The sequence below is a fragment of the Typopeltis vanoorti genome, chromosome 8 (genome assembly GCF_054136105.1).
Source record: "Typopeltis vanoorti isolate ZY-2024b chromosome 8, IOZ_Tvanoo_1.0, whole genome shotgun sequence".
Lineage (NCBI taxonomy): Eukaryota > Metazoa > Arthropoda > Arachnida > Uropygi > Thelyphonidae > Typopeltis > Typopeltis vanoorti.
This window is the reverse complement of record NC_143556.1, coordinates 44,361,924-44,381,749: the sequence shown is the minus strand read 5'-3', so window position 1 is coordinate 44,381,749 and position 19,826 is coordinate 44,361,924. Positions and strand designations below refer to the sequence as shown.

The 19,826-nt window shown below is 35.4% G+C and overlaps 1 protein-coding gene across 3 annotated transcripts in view; it reads right to left on the bottom strand.

The window, feature by feature from the left end:
* Swt1 (Swt1 RNA endoribonuclease) overlaps positions 1–19,826 on the bottom strand; it is a 368,135-nt gene that overhangs the window by 333,986 nt on the left and 14,323 nt on the right. Inside the window, exon 2 of one of the 3 annotated variants that reach the window (XM_090396646.1) lies at positions 131–278. The exons of 1 other annotated variant lie outside the window; for it this stretch is intronic. In XM_090396646.1, coding sequence (XP_090252772.1) covers positions 131–274 — 144 coding nt within the window. In that variant the 5' untranslated portion in view covers positions 275–278. The remainder of the gene's footprint in view (positions 1–130; positions 279–19,826) is intronic. One more of the 3 variants, XM_090396647.1, reaches the window with a different exon arrangement.

The following is a 19,826-nucleotide window of genomic DNA, read 5'->3' as shown; positions in this document are numbered from 1 at the left end:
TGTTCAGTATCTACTAAAAGGGCACACCATGTGAAAGTGAGGATTGCGCATTAAGTCAGAAGCAACAGTGATTTGTATGTTCCTTAATAATGTTATATATATATATACTGAAAACTGAAGACAAACTTACTTCTCTGGGTGAAACAGGACAATCCCAACATGATGCTTTTGTAATATAATTAAAATAGAATACTCTTCCAGGATAATTTTTTGATACATGTGCTTTCCATCCAAAAGGAAGGCGTGGTTTCTTGATAGCTTTATGTTCCTCCATCTAACTGAAATAATATATATATATATATATATATACATTATTTGTAAGTATCTTTATAAAAATTCTACATGTAACTATATCATTCGATACTGACTTACCAAAGAATATGGTTATATACACAAAAATTGAAAATTACAGATTTATTATTACCTGATATAATTACCCAAAACAGTGTGTAATGGAGAGAACTGAGGATTTCAGTGTGTTGGGGATGGCATCAGAAAACAATGCAGTAATCAAGGTAGCCATATTGCCTCTGAGTTGGAAGAATGATCATGTGGCCTTGACTTAAAAAGATTGCCAAACATCATGAGAAAGAGAGAAAGATGTAAGGCATGCATGAGAGATGGCTAAGGGATGTTTTGATTTATTAGAGTATATACAACAGGTCAGGAGGATACATCAGATAGAAGGATGAGTAACATCTTGAAGAACAAGTTGCAGAAAAAAGATGTGGACATTATATAAAGAGAAAAGCAATCAGCAAGTTAATGAGCACTACAAAGCACTAATTATGGGTGTAAGCCACCTAACTGAGGAGGCCAAAATAAATTCTAAGAGTTTATTATGTGATAAGTAAAATGAAAAATAAGTATAACAAGTGCTGATGATGAAGGAAGTAACAGAAGAAAATGATGAAATAATTAAGTTACTAAGTGATCATTTTGCAAAGTTGTACCATCCAGGTGAATATATTACAGTTCCAGATGTGAGAAATAGATAGAGACAGATGAATTGGAGATGCTTATGATACTGTGAAACCTTAATCACCTAGTATGAGACCACTGCCCTGCTTACTGACAGTCTGAAGAGGATTGAAAGCATACCATATTTGTTCGCTGGAACAGGATTTCCAGATTGTATAAAAATACAAAAAATATATAAAAATTCAAGTCCACCCATGATACTAAAGTACTACAGGTTTACAGCCGTTCATGAAGGTAGTGGAAGTTACATCAGGAGAAAAAAAAAAAGTAAGTTTCACTATCCAAATATCTGGCAGCTAACTTTGTCTGGGTTAGGAAACTGGTAGGGAAAAAAAAGTTGAACACCAAATGACACAAAAGGTGATGTGCAATGTGAAAGAGCTGTTAACAATATGAACAATGGAAAACGCACACATTCCATATTGCAAATGTTATCAGCTTATTAATTGCTGTCGGTTATTAGAATAACTGACCTCTGTTTCTCTTGCGTCAAGAAATCAAATAACTCGATTAGATTCCTAAAAACAATATGATACAAAATATTTCTTCCAAATATGACAAAGCAGCTGTGGTGCAATTCAAGGAGTCATTTGTAGATGTGACATGCATGGTTGAACCTGCCTTTAATCAGCAATAATGTTTGAAGGTTTATTTTTCCTTAATTTCATAATTCTACTTGGTCTGACCAATGTAAGGTTCTACAGAAACTGTAAATTTTATAGAAGTCTGGCTGGATATTTCTGGAAAGGGGTGCTATTTAAAGATCTCAGGAGGCAATACAGTTTTGGTACTGGCTTTTAAGCAATTAAGCCTAACATTAAATATCTAAGTGAAGAAGTGATATGAGTAGAAATTCCAACAGGATGTGGAAAAAGACAGTCTATCTATAATCAAAAATTGCTTAACAGCTTTTTTAGAATAACCATTAAGGATGAAATGATTATATAAAAAGTCAAGCTCTTTTTTTTATTGTCATTTCTTGAGATGCAGTATGCTTCATTTTTCAAAGTATAAAGCCAAATTTTTGTGTAGGGTGGGGTGAAAATTTAGCATGAATTTAGTACCTTCTGCTTTATTATTATTATTCTTTTGGTAATCTCCGTGGAATCAACATACTCATTGCAGAAGGCCCACTTTACCAGCAACATGTCTATCATAATGAGCTCAAGTTGTTTACACTACCTGCATTCACAATAAACACCAGCAATGCATACCACTCACTAACAACTATCCACATGAAAAATTTACTCCTCACGTCCTTCTTTATCACATCTTTATACAACTTCCAGGGATGGCCTTTCATTCTTACCATCTTAACATCCACTCTTTTTATAATTCCTTTTGTATTAATCTGATAGAATCCTAGAATCCCTTAACATGAAGGTCTCTATCATATCTCCTGTTTTCCTCCTATCCACCAACCTCTATTATCCACATTCTCTCAATGCTCTTCATAACCAACACTCCAGAGTCCTGACATCACTTCGGTTATTCGTCTTTGGACCTTCTAGATGACCAAATCTCAGCACAAAAGCCTAATAAGTTGTCTGACCAATGCCTTATATAGAAGCACCACCATCTCCTTATCCCTACATGTCAATGTACTTTTTATTGTAGCAGCAATACAATGTGCAGTCTTTGCAATATTTGTGATGTGCCCTTGGAACCTCAGTCCACTGTTTACCATCACTCCAAGATCCCGAATCTCATTTACTTGCTGAAGTACAGCTCTGCCAATACAGTACATAGTATTATATCTCTGTATCCCAAAGTGTAACGCCTTGCATTTATTAATATTAAAACTGCAATCCCATTCATTTGTCCAAACTAAAAAGTCTATTCAGATCTTAAGAGTCTATAAAATCGTCCTGTAGAAAATTAACATCAGTGCTATCCTGATAACTCTACCTAACTTTGCTTCTCATTTCAAGATTCTCAAGTCAATCCACATGAAATATCATCAACAAATAAGTTAAATAGCAGGGGCCAAAGAAAAGAATCCTGAGACACACCACTGATCACTTTCCTTTTCTGAGATACTGCTCCATCATACACAACTTGCTGGCATTAAAGAGTCAATCTCTGACACAACTAACCAATACTATCTATTCCTATCCTCTGTAGCTTGTATGCTAACTTATCACGTGCTGATCTATCAAATGCTTTTGCATCCAATGCATTCAGCACTTTATAATAAAACATAAGCAGATTGTTAAAATAAGACCTGCCCTTCACAAATTCATGCTGACCATCATAGAGAATCTCATGTCCTCAACCCAATCCTGTATTCTATTTCTAACCTATTTTTCCGACACTTTGATCACAACTGTAGATATACAGACTGGCCTATAATTGGAAACTTCTGTCTCAAACCATGCTTATGGAGAGGTATTATTTTGCCTTCTTTCAGGAACCTTTCCCACTAAAAGACTTTCATTAAATAACCAGGTCAAGGGCATAGCTAACTCATTTGCACATTCTTTAAAAATGTATGATATGTCATCCATTCTCACAGACTTATTACCAAGCAACACTTGATTGACCTTTAATTCTCCTAATCCTTACCTCCCTTCTGCATATTACAGAGCATCATTCACACCACTACGATATAAACTGATGAAGTGTTCATTAAATAATTCCACTATATTGTTTGCTGTGGTTACTTTGTTACCATAATTATCCACCAGTGTTAACCTGCCATAATTATTTTTTCTCTTGCTTGCTACACAGCAAAAAAATTCCCTTGCATTAGCTTTGACCTGACTGGCCAATCTCCTTGAATTCTAATTCTTCATATTCTACTTTTTCTTTTTTAATCATGCTTGTCACTTTACTGGCCTGCAGTTTATATTCTTCATGCATCTGTTCACTACAAACTGTCTTGTACTTCCTCCATCTCATTCCTACTCCAGTCATTTGCTTAATTCTTGGTATGCAGTTATCCAATGCTTGTGTTGCCTGATCATTTCCCATGAATTGTCAACATCTTTTCTATACGAGGATGGTCTGAAAAGTTCTTGGCCTAACAATGAAAAAACAAATTTATAATTTCAAAATTATTTTTATTTTTTAACATAATCTCCCTTAACACTAATACACTTATTCCAGCAATGCGCCAGCGCCATTATCCCTCCCCTGTAGTGGTTCTAGGTAAGATCTGCAAAATACCTATCTACAGCTGCAATCATCTCTTGATTCAGAGAAAAACGCTGATCAGTAAGGAAGAGTTTTAGTTTTGGGAAGAGATAGAAGTCAGAGGGAGTCAAATCTGAGGAATCGAGTGAATGTTCTAACAATTCATAGTGCAGATCCCTTAATTTTCCCATTGCCAAAACACTTTTGTGGGCAGGTGCCTTGTCCTGATGAAAGATGATTTTTTTTTCTTCTGCAAAATGGATCTTTTCTCACAAAATTTTTTCATCTATCTGGTTAAAAGATCGGAAGAGTATTCCCTGTTTATTGTTTTACCCTTTTCAAGATAATTAATAAAGAAAATGCATTTAGCATCCCAAAACACCGATGCCATGACGTTTTCTGCTGATGGAACTGAATTTGTCTTCTTTGGCACTGAACAATCAGCTTCTGTCCATTGTTTTGACTGCTGTTTTGGATTCTGGTGTGTAATGTTGAATCCAAGTCTCATCGATAGTAATAAATCAATGCACAAAATCAGTTTTATTCTTGTTAAAATGATCCAAGCACTGTTCAGAGATTTTCATGCGAGTGCATTTTTGATCTGTCGTGAGCAAGCGTGGCACCCATCTTGCGCAAAGCTTTTTCATATGCAATTCTTCATGCAAAATATATCCTATACATTCTTTTGAAATGCCTATAGTCACAGCAATTTCATGCACTTTGACTCGCCAGTCATCCAATACCATATCATGCACTTGATCAATGATTTCTGGTGTTGTTACACTTTTTGGACGTTCTTCACATGGATCATCTTCAAGGCTGGTATGGCCACGTTTAAACTCGGCAGCTCATTTCTTAATTGTCGAAAACAAAGGAGAAGAGTGCCCTTTTATGAACTTCAAATGAATTTCTTTTGGCATTACACCTTCTTTTACAAAGAATTTTATAACCGCACGATACTAAATTATATCCATGTCAAGGGATACAGACAACACTTTTGCTTCAGACAGCTGTATAAAACAAACTACTTGATAGAATAACTTGCAATTTTACATAGACCTTAGAAAAAAAATCTCTTGCTGATAGTGTTGCCATCTATGGTCGAGGCCAAGAACTTTTCAGACCAACCTCATACAATTGATCAACCCAATGTATTAATGCTAGTTGACTACAGAGTTTCTCATAATCACCCACCTTATAGTTCCACATATAGATCTTGATAACAACTTTTTCCTTTTTGGCTACCATCCAAACCAAATATGGAAATGGAGATATGGCTTGGTGAGGATATATTGTTGGAGGTGGAAGAAATAAGAGATCTAGGGGTGATAGGGGATAAGGATCCGAAATTTAGGAGACACATAGCCAAAATTGTGAAGACAACACAAAGGCTTCTGGGAATGATGCGGAGGACACTGACTTCTAGAAGTAGGGAGATTCTTGTCCTGTTGTATAAGGCTTTGATTAGGCCACACATGGACTATTGTGCCCAGATTTGGTCACCAGGTTTTCAGAAGGATAAAGAGATGTTGGAAAGGGTCCAAAGGCGACTGACTAAGGTAGTTTCTGACCTCTGGAATGTCGAGTATGAGGAAAGATTGAGAAGATGTAATTTGAAGAGTCTGGTGGAGAGGAGGAAGAGGGGAGATATGATAGAGACCTACAAGTTGGTAAGGGGTTGTTATAGGATCAATGGTGGAGAAGTTCTACAGAGAATAGTGGGAGATCAGGGGAGAACCAGAGGTCATCCCTGGAAACCGTATAAAGAGAGTGTGAGTAGGGGAGTGAGAGGCAGGTTTTTTTCGTGCAGAGTTGTGAATGATTGGAATGCCTTGGCTGAGAGTGTGGTGTCTGCAAGGAGTTTCAATGTGTTCAAGGCACTGTATGATGAGCTGTGTGTATGATAAAAGGACTTCCCAGATGAGTCTTTGACTCCATGAGGTCTTGGGGTTATAATATAATATAATATATATCCCATGATCACTTTCACCAACAAGTGGAAGTGTTGATACCTCATTTACAACCACATCCTGTGAGGATATCACCAGATATAACACCAATAAACCTTGTGTTGCTTCCACCACATGCTGCTTTAGATAGTTATCCTGCCTGAAACTCAACAAATTCACTTTCCTCGTTAATATATAGTATATATATTATATACTATCTCTTCTTTCTGATCCACATTCTTATAATTATAACATCCCATTAGAATCATCTTCGTTTTACTTGCCCAACTAATTTGTCCAAACATTTCACAATCAGTACTCTCCACATTCTCTGGCCTATAACATACTATTCTATTCATCTCAACTTCACACCAAACTGCTTCAAAATCTTCCTACGTACTACTATTTTCCACTTCGACTCTTGAAGGACACAATTCCTCTGCTACCATTAACAATACTCTCCCTCCTCTCTTTTCATCTTCCTACCCTTTCAGAAAATTCTATATCCTACCATTTCAGGTCCTGACAGTATATCATCCTCAGTTAACGAAGTTTTGCTTATGCCAATTATCTCTGGGCATACTGATCCCATCAATGCTACAAATTCACACCTCTTATTTCTGATACTCTGTACATTAGTATACAAGCATAACAATTCTCCACTCTTTGGGGCTGTCATCCCATCAACACAATCACTCTTTTTTTTCTCTCTCTGCTATAGTGCACTTCTCTCTTCATTCTAACTGTGTTTCCCTGATCCTAACTGATTTTCATTCATATTCTTATCATCCCCACCATTTTGCACTGCATCACTTTGTCCTGCTATAATCACTTCCTCAGCTTTGTATCCATCCTCTTCCTGTCCTTCCACAAACTGCTTCTCAACCTCTCTCTGACTCCTAGCAGTACTAACTTCTCTTTGAATTCATCCATACATTCACAAATTGAACACTTTCTGCCTGACACACTTCAGCCATCTGGTCATTCAGTATCATTTCTCTCCTTCTCAGTTCACTACTGTCATATCCGGGCAACAAAACTAACCACTTTCACAATGACATCATTATCCTTCACTCCCTACAACTTCTTCAAATTCCTTTCCACATTTTTTGTCTCACTATCCAAATCATTTGTGCCTGTTACCACTAATTCTGACACCCATTCGTTCCTTCTATGAAAAGTGTCTGATATTTGTTTTATTGTACCACCTGTATAACATGTCTTGTGCACCTTATTTTTTTGCCACACCTTTAATGATGAGTCACCACGTAAAGCAATCCTATCATCTTTAGTAGTAGCTTCTTCTTATTAACCTCTTGGTCATTTACATCGTTATCTCTTCTTTAAATGTTCAATTTCCTCCTCTTCCTCCATGCATTTAATCTGGCTCTTCATTTTCATTAACTCTTCCACATCACGTCTATTATTGCAGTCGCAAGCACTCCGATCCATTTTCTGATTATTCCTGGTAACACCATTCTCATTTTTGGAATGTTCTAACCTTTCATTGCACTTCTCGCATCACATACTATAATATGTGCCTTTTTATTATTCAATCTAACACTCCATAAATCTTTAACATTTTTAGATGTATACATAAAACAACTGTTGCATCTTATCTACTGCAAAAAGTCTAGGGAAAAACTCAATCTCCGAGTTAAGACCTTCTGCAATGCTCGTGTTCACTTCTTTACTGCCACTGCTGCCATTTTTGTAACATTAACTAACTAGCACTTCCACATTAATCAAAATAGCAACCGAAGCAAACACCTTTCAGAACCACAACAGCACAATACAATAATTACATCCAGTCTGGCTATCACACAAAAGCACTATTGTACAAATCTACATGATATAATTAAGGGGGGGGGCAATACTTTTCATAACATCATTCAAATACACCACTACTTCTAAAAACAGTTTTTTTTATGCTTCCCAATCCACAAAATATCATGCTTGGTTAGAAATATATACTTTTTTTTTATTTTTTCACCAAATTCAGGACTCCTTTCTAGAAACCAAACATGAAACTCTTTCAAAGCTGCTTCAGGTCCCAAATAAGTGAGAGATGGTCTTACAGAGAGTGAAAAAATTCATCTCCAATCTAAAGACCATCACAAATATCTATGTCATGGTGGGATTCAATCCTGCAGCCTGTTGGTTGGAGAGCAAGTATGTTGATCACTTAACCAACCAAAGCCAGAAATTTTTAATGACGTGTGTTGAGGAAGTGAAAAAAAAAATAATAATAATAATAAATAAATATAACATAGCTCAGGGTTCACTATACTTCCAGACAATGAATATATCATCTATATAAATCTCCACAAAATAGAAGATTTAAGCTGTCTATTCTTTTATTCTTTATTCTTTAAATTAATAAAGAATAAAGAGTTTATTCTTTAAATCTTCCCAAGCACAGACTGACTATCAGTGGAGATATTCACGATGCTTAATTAGTAAGATTTTAAAAAAATGGGGGGGAGAGGACTCAAATTTCACCCTTTAACCACATGCAAAAATCAAACTTACTGTTATCCACTTTGCCATGATCTTAAATAATCACATTGAACATGCTAATTCCTAATCAAAAATAGATTTAGCCAAAAGCTTTCAGAATTACATCTCATTAGCTATTCTAGTCATTCCATGTGATCTAATGATTAGGATGCCTAGCTTTCACCCTGAAGATCTGAATACAATTCATACCACTCAAATATCTATGCTAGCCTGGATGGTGTGGATAGATATTTGTGAATGTCTTCATGTGGTATATGATTTTCACTGCCCCTGGTGAGAAACTATTACCCTGCTTACTAGAAGGCTCAAAGTGGCTTGAAAAACTTCTAAATTTGGTCTCTAGGCAATGTTTACTATCTCTTATTCTATCTACAGAATTAATATTAATATGCTACAGGTTTAGAATCTTTCATGAGTGAAATTCACATTAAAAAAAAAATCGTGACTTAGTTAATGTGTGGCAGTAGATAAAGTTCTCTTTCATGTTGAAAATCTATTTTCTCCAAATGTACTGGAACTATATAAACACAGCTACTGCTGGAGTCTGAGTATAGCAGACTGCAGGGAGAATGTTGAGGTCATGCTTGAACTTGATTCTGGGCACTCCCCATGTGGAAATCACGTCCACAAGTCCTTTGCCCCTGTTGCATGCCTCTACTTTATAGATGTTTCGAATATTATACTACCATGAAAGAATAAAAAAAATTACAAAGTCACTGAAGTTAAACTCTCCCATGAAGACCAACAAATTATTTTTTAAATATCAATAATGCAAAACACAATAAAATTATAACAAAATAATGCAATTAGTTTTTAATGGCACTTGTGACATAATAAAGTTTATCAGACACATGTTCACAAGAATAAATAATAATTTTTATCTAATCTTTAAAGCTGCCTGTGGCATAAGTATAAACAACAAATTACATGATAACTACAGTAATTAACTTTAATGAAAGTATAGATATTTCATACATAAAATAACAGTACATCATCAGTGTGTAGAAACAAGCAAATCAAAGAACAGGCATACAAGGCGTACAACAATAAGTTTACCAATTAAAAATGGTTGCTGTGAACTAGAAATTAATATGCTAATAAATAATATTAAAACTATTTTTTTATGTTTACATAAAATGAATCCTCAAGGGCTCACAGCTTAGTGAGTATGGAAGTGGCAAACCCAAGATACCTGATGCTGAATCATTCCTTATTTCATGTAATATACATCTGTTATATTATCTGTAGACTGGTCCCTACTCTTCTTTCTTTCTTTCCTTCTGCTCCTTTCCCCTCTCCCCCCCCCCTTTAATCTTTCCTATTTTACTTTCTTTTATCTATTGTAGTGGGAGTCTACCTTCTCTCCCAGGTATTTGGATCACCTAGTAGGCTAAATGAACCCAAAAGGTAGCAATGGCAAACCACTTCTGTATATACTCGTATTCTGCCAAGAAAATCTCATGAACAGAGACTTAAGTTATTGTGATATATAGTGCGGAAAGATGGTATATCCAGGTCAAGAAGGCACTGAAATGGGCTACTGGAGAAGAGCAGAGAGGAACATCCAATGAAGTTAACAAAAATGATGAAATCAGATCAAAGCCTTCTAAAAGTTCAACTTCTGATAGAGTTAATCTCAGAAAAAGACACCTCCATTTTACTGATTTACATAAAATAGGAACATTGAATATAAGAAGCATGCATCAAGGGAAACTAGAACTGGTAAAAAAAAAATTAGAACTCGAGATGAGATTTTAGGAATCAATGAAATGAAATGGTCAGGAATGGGTCACTTTGATACTGATGATCAGGGGCAGCTCGTGCATAGGCACTGCGGAACTGTAGTATCCCCAATTTTTCTTGATATATAAATATATTTATTAATTTATTTATATTTGCTTGTAATATTTAATTTTATCATCAACAATCCTATACAATTCTCTTATTTTGTATAAAAAATAATAAAAATCCATCTTGTAGCACTTAGGAGGGCGAAGGACGCTAGCAGCACTGTGTTTACCACAGTGTCATATTGTTAGTATTTGCTATGCATGCAAGCATATGCACATCATAGTGAGATGCGAGCTATTAGCATAATGCAGCACTGTCCATCGCGCAGTTCCTGTTGTTTATATGCAGTTTGCGCCTGAAGTAGAGTGTTCGTAGTGCTTATCATGTTTATTCCATCTCTTTAAATATTTGGACATTACAATTAAAGACATAACATTTGTTATAGTTTTTATTTAAGAATATTATTGAGGTTATGATAATGGATTTTATTTTTAAGTAATTTTTAATTATACTAAACTGTATAATTTTATCGATAATAAACAATATTTTTTCATGAAACAAAACAAGAAGAATATATTTTATTTTTAAGTAATTTTGAATTATACCAAACTGTATAATTTTATCGATAATAAACAATAATTTTTCATGTTCATTATTTTTTCAAATTTTACAATAATTTTGATATTTTATCCAAACACATATACAAACAGAATTGCTGCAGAGGGTACAGCAACACACAAAGTTAAAGGTTATAGTAGCACAAAAATTGTCAACAATACAAGTTAAATAAACAAATGTGTGTACAAGCCAAGGAATGCAGTATCTACATATAGTTAAAATTATAACAGATGCTTTTACAGCCATACATAAATAGGCAAAAAGGAATTATTATACAACATGCATGCATAAAAATAAAATTTGGCAATATGGTATCTACATATAAACAAAATTATAAGAAGGTTAGACAAATACACAAGGCAGTGGTGCCAGGATTTAATCTTGGAGTGGGATGAGCACTCAAGATTTAAACTTGGGGGGGGGGGGGGGGGGTTGAGTAGACGATTTGAGAATACACGCTACCCATTGCATGAACTATAACTGAGCATCTGCAATGATTGCCAATACATGATACCCATGATCTCCTCTGGCTTGGGCAAATGAAGTAGCGCCCAAGTACGACTTAGTTCGCCTTGCGTTCACAGCGGCGAGGATTCCCGATAGCTATAGGGTATTCCCACCTTATGTGACCGCTAATTCATAAGTAGCATAGAAATAGAAGACACAACACAACATAAATTTAAAAAAATAAAATAAAATGAATTTTAATTAGGAAAAGATATTTAGAAATTTTTCTAGTGTTTATTCTTTTGGAGAAGCCAGGGCCCTCCTCCTTGGTGTGCCAATGATACAAGGTGTCCTACATCAATACAAAATTAGTCAAAAAAATTAGTAAATAATATGTATGCACAAAAGTTAAGCTGGGCAAATGCAGTATCTACATATAAACAAAATTACTGCAGCATTTAAGGAGTACATAATTAGACAACAATATAAGTTAATAAACAAAATGCATATACAACCCCAAGCCAAAGAATGCAGCATCTACATATAAGATTACTACAATAAGATTATAGCAAATGTTATCAGTAATACATAGAGTTAAAGAGGAATTATTATACATTATGTATGCATAAAAATTAAGTTTAGCAGTGTGGTATTTACATATTAACAAAATTACAACAAGGTAACACAAGGCTACAAAAATACATGATTGGTCAGAAATTAATCTAATGAATAATATATACATTAGTACTCAACTCCTGCACATATACATCACAAAACATTATATATTTTGTAATATATACATACAAAAGTTAAGTGAAGCAATACAGTATTTACATATAAACAAAATTATAGTCAAATGTGTTCGTATAAATTAATTCTTTGTAAATAATTAAAAACATCATGCAATCTGCCTGAGTGTATATGGTCTGGCCAGGTAGGCAAAAATTTCATTCCTCTCTCATGAAAAGTGCTGGCACTCTACCAGTATATGATAAATAGTGAGATGTGTATTGCATTTTTCATGCATGGGAGGGTCATTAGCTCTCAGTAAATAAGAATGTGCAAGATGACTGTGACCTATGCGGAGCCTAGTAAGAACAACTTCCTCTCTTCTCTTTATTTGTTGACTAGAATACCAGTGCTTGATTTCAGGTTTAGTGTCATATAATTTGTTTGTTAATGCTTCCTGCCATGTAACTCTGCTGTATAATTACTGCAATCAGGTGGAGATAATAATGTCAGGAAACACAGCAGCACAGCCAACAGAGGTATTAGTTCTTGAACCATCAGTATAGGTAGGCAAGAAATCAGAGTGTGCTGCTCTGTGTGCATTAAATGGAGGTAGACAGATGATGGTGTGCAAACCTGCCATGGAGGGATGCTATTATGTTAAGTGCAGGCAATGTTGTCAACATTTATACTAAGAGCTTGCATAGTTTCTTTAATATGCATACCAAAAGGATGTGTGGCAGTTTGAAGTGTGTGGTATTAAGCTTCCCAGTGCAGAGAAAAGAGACTAGTCCATTTGGGATGATCTGGGAGAGACTTTATCTTTAGGACATAATTAAGACACAACAGAGAAACATGATCAATTGCTTGCTGATGTTGTCTTTCAATTACCCTCATGTTACGGGAGTGGCAGTAAATTGTGAAGTCACAACATATAGAGCATTGTCTACAGTAAGAGGAAGCTGTTCGGTGATTGAGTTAATTTTAACAGTGAAAAGTATCACACTTAAGACAGAGCCTTGGGGAACAAACTGTTCTTGATGATATGATCGAGATAACGTATTTTCCACTCTTGGAAAATCTGCCTGGAAAGAAAGTTTTTAATAAATACAGGAAACTGTCCTTGAAGACCCAGATTATAGAGGTCTTTTAATATGCCATATCTCCAGGCTGTGTCATAAGCTTTTTCCATATCAAAAAAACTGAACAAGGTGTTCTTGCTTGAGAAATGCATCTTTTATACAAGTTTCTAAACGAACCAAATGGTCTAAAGGTGAGCGATGTCTACGGAACCCACATTGTGTATTGGAGAGAAGATTGTTGCTTTTTAAATGCCAGAGAAGTCTGGCATTAATCATTTTCTCTAGTATCATACAAAGACAGCTGGTCAGAGCAATGGGTCAATAATTATTTACTTCTGTTGGATCTTTTCCTGGTTTTATTGCTAAAACCAGGAAAAGATCCAACACAGAGATCATAGCAATGACAATTGACATATGCCACGAATTTGGAAACTCTTCCTCTGCAAGTATTCTATTGTATAGTAAGAGAAGGAGATCCATAGAAGATGATGGTAGATGTTTTATCATTTCATAATGGATGTCATCAGGTCCTACTGCACTAGGGTGAGATTGTAGGAGAGCTCTTTTTAGTTCCTCCTTAACAAATCGTTGATTGTATGGCTCAAGAACACTAGTAGAAAGATTTAGCCTTTGTTTCTCTTGCTGTTCTTTCAGAATTAAAAATTCAGGAGGATATGAAGCTGTTGCTGAGATTCTGGCAAAATTTTCTCCCAGAGTGTCTGCAATGACTTTGGGATCAGCAATAACACTTCCATTATGGTCTAAGGTAGACAAACAATGTGTTCTATGTCTGCCTTTCATTTTCCGGATTTTATCCCATACAATTTTTGGACTGGTCATTTGATTAATTGATGTAGTAAATTGGATCCATAATCGTTTTTGACTCTGACGCCTCACATAGTGTGCTTTGGCTCGAGCATGCTTGAAAGCTATAAGGTTTGATGTGGTGGTGTTGGATTCTGAATGAAGAGAAATTTAAATTATTAATACTCTCATCAGAATCCAACATAATCCACCATGGCAAAGGCTACATTTGTAAATATTATTTAATGTAAATCACTTGTTTATTATTTAATATTCATATAACTACCTTTAATTTTGTCTAATATTTAATTATTTAATCAAAGATATATGTATTAATAATGAAAAGACTGTATTAAATATTATTAAGCTATTTTATTCATTACTATGTTAATATTATAAGAACTTGTATTTGATAATTTAACTGCGCATTAATTGAAATGTAAATATTCTCTATTTATTCCTATTTGTAGAAATTTAACGTTATGTAATAGCTCAATTTTATTATGTTTTGTTTTGTTGTGATGGAGACGCATGTAAGTAAGCGAGCATGTTTTTGGAACACCACGTGAGGAGAAAGCTTATTGAAAAGAGTTTTAGTTAAAGAAATCACGAGAACAATTTAGGTGGGAAGAATGGATATAAAAGCGATGAACACTGAAATTATATGATTAAGAGAGAGAAAGGAGAGGATTGGCATTAGGTTGGAATCAGAGCATTTGGGAATCACAGTGCGATAATAGCGAGTCGGCAAGTCACTCAAGTAGCTAATAAAGTCTACTAGTCGAGAGGCGGTTAGCTAATAAATTGTAGAATAACAATTATAGCTACGGAAGACAGCTGAGTGACTACTAAACAGACTAGCGATATTTGAGTTGAGATTCAATTTCAGGGCCGACCTTTCAAGGACATACAGAACCTTGAAGCAAAGCACAGAGTTATTAGCGAATAGTAGAGGCTGTAAAGTTGAAATTTACCGTTAACTGTGCTTAGAAATATATTGCCTAAAGAATTAAATGAATGCAGGAAGAATGAACAGCTGTGCATATAAAACCTCAAGTTAAGGAATTATTGTGTATTACCTTATTTCATGAGTGATCAGTAGTACTTTATGCAACAACGTTTGTTTATGTGTATTGTGACCGATGATTAATTCAGTTATTGCTTAGAAGAATTTATTTAATGAGTGCCGTTTACTGTTTTAAAGTGTTTACTGTTGTAAAAAGTGTATATGTATAAGTAGATGAAGATAGAAGATTATCGGTAAGATTGTTCCAACCATTAATATTCCTATACAGAGAAGTGTGTGAGTTTCATCCTAGAATTTCCTTATACTAACAATAACTAATGAAGAAATTAGCTAAAGTGTAAGATTAAAAGTGTTTGTTTGTAAAGTGGTGTTACTGCAATTTTATTGTATTTGGAACTTAAGGAACTGTGAGAAGACTGTATTAGAGATAACAAATTTACTATTGTCTGAGTTTGTATGACAGTATTATCAGAAAGGCTGAAGTGTTTATAATATCTTAATTAGTGATTTGATCTTAAGTGTAAAATTTGTGATTTTAAAATTAAATGTTTGTTTTTGTTAATCAAAAGTTGTATTTTGCCTGAATCTCTTTTACTGCACCATTCATAAAATATTCGAACCAAAGCGGGTAAATTAAGTAAGTCAAATATACTTGGCCAGTATATATTTTAAGGAGAAATAGTTGAAAGTTGATTTTTCTTCAATTATTGAACTGATTCAGATATAAAGTGGTGCAGTCTTTAAATATAAATTTTCTCTATATTTGAATTAGAAACCAACTAGCAACTTATTATTTTGTTTAAGAACATCATAGTGACTAACATGTCAGATCCAAAGTACAGATTAAGAAGAAGTATGATCCAAAAGTGGGATATCTACAAAATATGGCCCATGCTCTGTGTTGATCTTTTTTGGCTGTCTGACATTCTGGGTTCCACCAAGGCTTTGGATAGAGTGGAAACTGAGATGATGTTTTTGGGATGGAGGCTGTTGCTGACTGAACAATGCACTCTGTTATATATTTAACCGCTTCATTGATAGGAGTTTGACTGATGGTATCAGCATTAAATTTTGCAAGATAAGAGAAAGTGTTGTGGTCAGCCCTTTCCATTTTCCATATAGATATCCGTGTGGATGAACATGGTTCCTGTGAAGACATTGTGCAGAGAACAGGAAAGTGATCACATCCATATATGTTCTCTTCAATGTCCCACGTGAGCAGTGGAAGAATGACGGGGGAGCAGATTCTAAGATCAATTGCAGAATATGAACAGGTAGGCATATGGAAGAAAGTATTGAGTTTATTATTTAAAACGGAGAGGTTATTATTATCAAGAATTCTTTCAATGATTCGACCTCATCTATTAGTGTTGGCACTACCCCATAGAGTATTGTGACCATTAAAGTCACCCATCAAAAGTATGGGCTCAGGCAGTTGCGAGATAAGGTTATCAAGATTGATTTCATTTAACTCGGCACTTGGTGGTAAATAAATTGAACATACTGTAATAAGAAATCCCACAGAGAAGTGAATCGCTACTGCTTCCAGAGAAGTATTAAGTTGGACCTGATGGAAAGGAATATGACTGCACACTAGGATAGCTACTCCTCCATGAGCAGGACCACCTCCAGTTCTATCCTTGCATACAACAGTGAAATTCCTAAAATTTTTCATTGGGTCTTAAGTACGTTTCCTGTAGACAGAAACAGAAAGATTTGTGTTTCTGCAACAAAATCTTGATACTATCGATATTCTGGCAAAATCCATGACAGTTCCATTGTACAAATTTTCTTATTGTTTTGGTTTTATAGACTTGTCTGGTTTTCAGGAGGTTGAAGCCTTACCTTTGTCATATTTATATTTATCAATTGTTTTGGGGAAGTATGGATGGCCAGTGTCCATCTCTTCCTCTGCTAGAGTATTCAATACGTCTGATGTGTTAGGGTCAGTTAGTTTTTAGTTTACTTTCACTGGGGTACTGAAGTATCCATTTTTTTCTGTGGGAGTCTTAAGTGGCATCTTTGCCATAATTTTTTTGATAAGTGGGTTTTCATCGAGTGGGATCATTTTTGGAGTTGTCTCTGGAGTAAGGCCATAGGTCATGTGACTGATGCGCTCAACAGAGAAGTACTTGTGATCATAAGGTGCAGGTATGGTGAAATTATCAGATGGTGGAACAGATATACAAGTTTGAGTTGCTACTGTCACTTTCTTAATTGTTACCTTCTCAGCATAAGAGGATCTCAGAGCATGTGTGATAGTGACTAGCTTTCATTTTGCATCCTGGTATCTCAAGTTTTGCTCTGTTTTCATTCTTTGGGTCAGTTGGTAAGTTTTTTTTTTTCATCCTTCCATTTCTGACATGCACGAGAGTAAGCTGGATGATCTCCCAGACAGTTGACACATTTAGCTTTTTTTGCACAGCAAGATTTGTTATCATGCTCTTTACTACCACATCAAGCACAGGTAGTAGAACCATGACAGGCAGTTTGGGCATGTCCATATCTCTGGCATTTAAAGCATCTCAGTGGGTTAGGGATGTACATTCTAACAGGACAGCTGAGATACCCTGCTTTTACAGATGTTGGAGGCTTAGGTGTATCAAAAGTAAGGATGATGTGCTTGGTTGGAACTAGGCGACCATCCCTACATATCAGGATGCACCTCACACCTGTCACTCCTTGATCTTTAAGTTCTGAACATATCTCCTCATCAGGAACATCAAGGAGATCCTATTCTGATATCACTTCTATACAGAAGTTAAGTGATTTATGAGGTGTCACTGTAATTTCTATTCCACCCATTGTTGTTACTCTCAGTAGTTTCTCAGAATGTTAATGATACAATGTTTCCACAAGGACATCACCAGAACACAATTTCTTAACAGTTTTGGGAAGTCCTGCAAGTCCTTCTAAACCTTTTTGAATAAAGAAGGGTGACATTTTCCATATTGGTTTTTCACTTGTAGCATGAATGATTAAAAATGTTGGCACATTTATGTTAGCATCGTGTCTTTAGTTTCCTATTTCTGTTTCCATATGCTGTATCTACGGCGAGCATGGAAAACATCATTCTATACGAGGGCCAATATATGATGAGTGGTAGCATCACGAGCCGCACACTTTTAGACAGAACTTAAATAAAAATAAACTCTGCATTTTTTCAAGACAATAGTTATTGGTATTGAATTACTGTATTTGTTAAATCATTTTGCTACTGGGAGAACAATATAAAATACTTCATTGATTTAAACATAAGTTGTTAAATTAAATTTGATTACATATTTCTATATCTATCTATCTATATATATATATATATATATAAAGCAATTTTGATTCCGTGTTGAGAATATAAATTGTTTCCATCATCAGAAATAATGAATATAACTATTATATCAATCAGAAAATCTGTGGTTGAAACTAATAGCTAAACTGATAATACATATATTCTTGTTGAGAGGCTTATACGCTGGTTATACATTATAACTAATAATTAAGGAATTGACAGCGTACACTAGAAATATAAATTAAATAAACTTTAATGTATACTTTCCGATATTTCGGCAAACGTCACGTTGCCATCTTCTTGGGAACTTATTACAAAGACAAGTGCACACAAGTACTACATAACAGCAAATGAGAACCGAAGCTAGGAAGCTAACGTTTTCCTAAAGTCCTGATGGTTCCCCCTGGCGGGCTATATTGATAGTTCTTGGCCTTTGGGCTGAAGTTCTTCTGATAAATGTTTCCCAAATTTGGGGCAGTCTCATGCATCCAAATTTGTTGAGGTTTGGCATGTTCCTAAGGGCTGAGGCTGATTCCATGAATAGTCTTTCATATTTGAACTTGTTGCGGTGTATTACTGTGGCTTTCTTCCATCTTATTCTGTGGCGAGTATCCAGAGCGTGGTCTGCAAGCCCAGAGTGGCTGTACTTGTGAAATCGGATGTAATCCTTGTGTTCTGAGATTCTGATATTTGCTGTCCTGCCTGTTTGGCCAAAGTAGGACAGTTTACCAGGTCCCTTGCAGCTGTAAACTGTCCTACTTTGGCCAAACAGGCAGGACAGCAAATATCAGAATCTCAGAACACAAGGATTACATCCGATTTCACAAGTACAGCCACTCTGGGCTTGCAGACCACGCTCTGGATACTCGCCACAGAATAAGATGGAAGAAAGCAACAGTAATACACTGCAGCAAGTTCAAATATGAAAGACTATTCATGGAATCAGCCTCAGCCCTTAGGAACATGCCAAACCTCAACAAATCTGGATGCATGAGACTGCCTCAAATTTGGGAAACATTTATCAGAAGAACTTCAGCCAAAAGGCCAAGAACTACCAATATAGTCAAACCATCAGGACTTTAGGAAAACGTTAGCTTCCTAGCTTCGGTTCTCATTTGCTGTTACATAGTACTTGTGTGCACTTGTCTTTGTAATAAGCTCCCAAGAAGATGGCAACGTGACGTTTGCCGAAACAACGGAAAGTATATATTAAAGTTTATTTAATTTATATTTCTATTGTACGCTGTCAATTCCTTAATTATTAGTTATCATGATAATACATATAATTTAACATAATTTTTATTCTGCCACGGACCGTATGCAACCCAAGGGCCTGCTGCTGGCCACCTATGATCTACGGTATCAGTACTTGGTTGGGACTTTGTTAGGGCCCCTAAAACATTTGAGGATGAAGTTTTTTGTTTGGCACCAGAGCTCCCCACCGACCATGGAGTCAC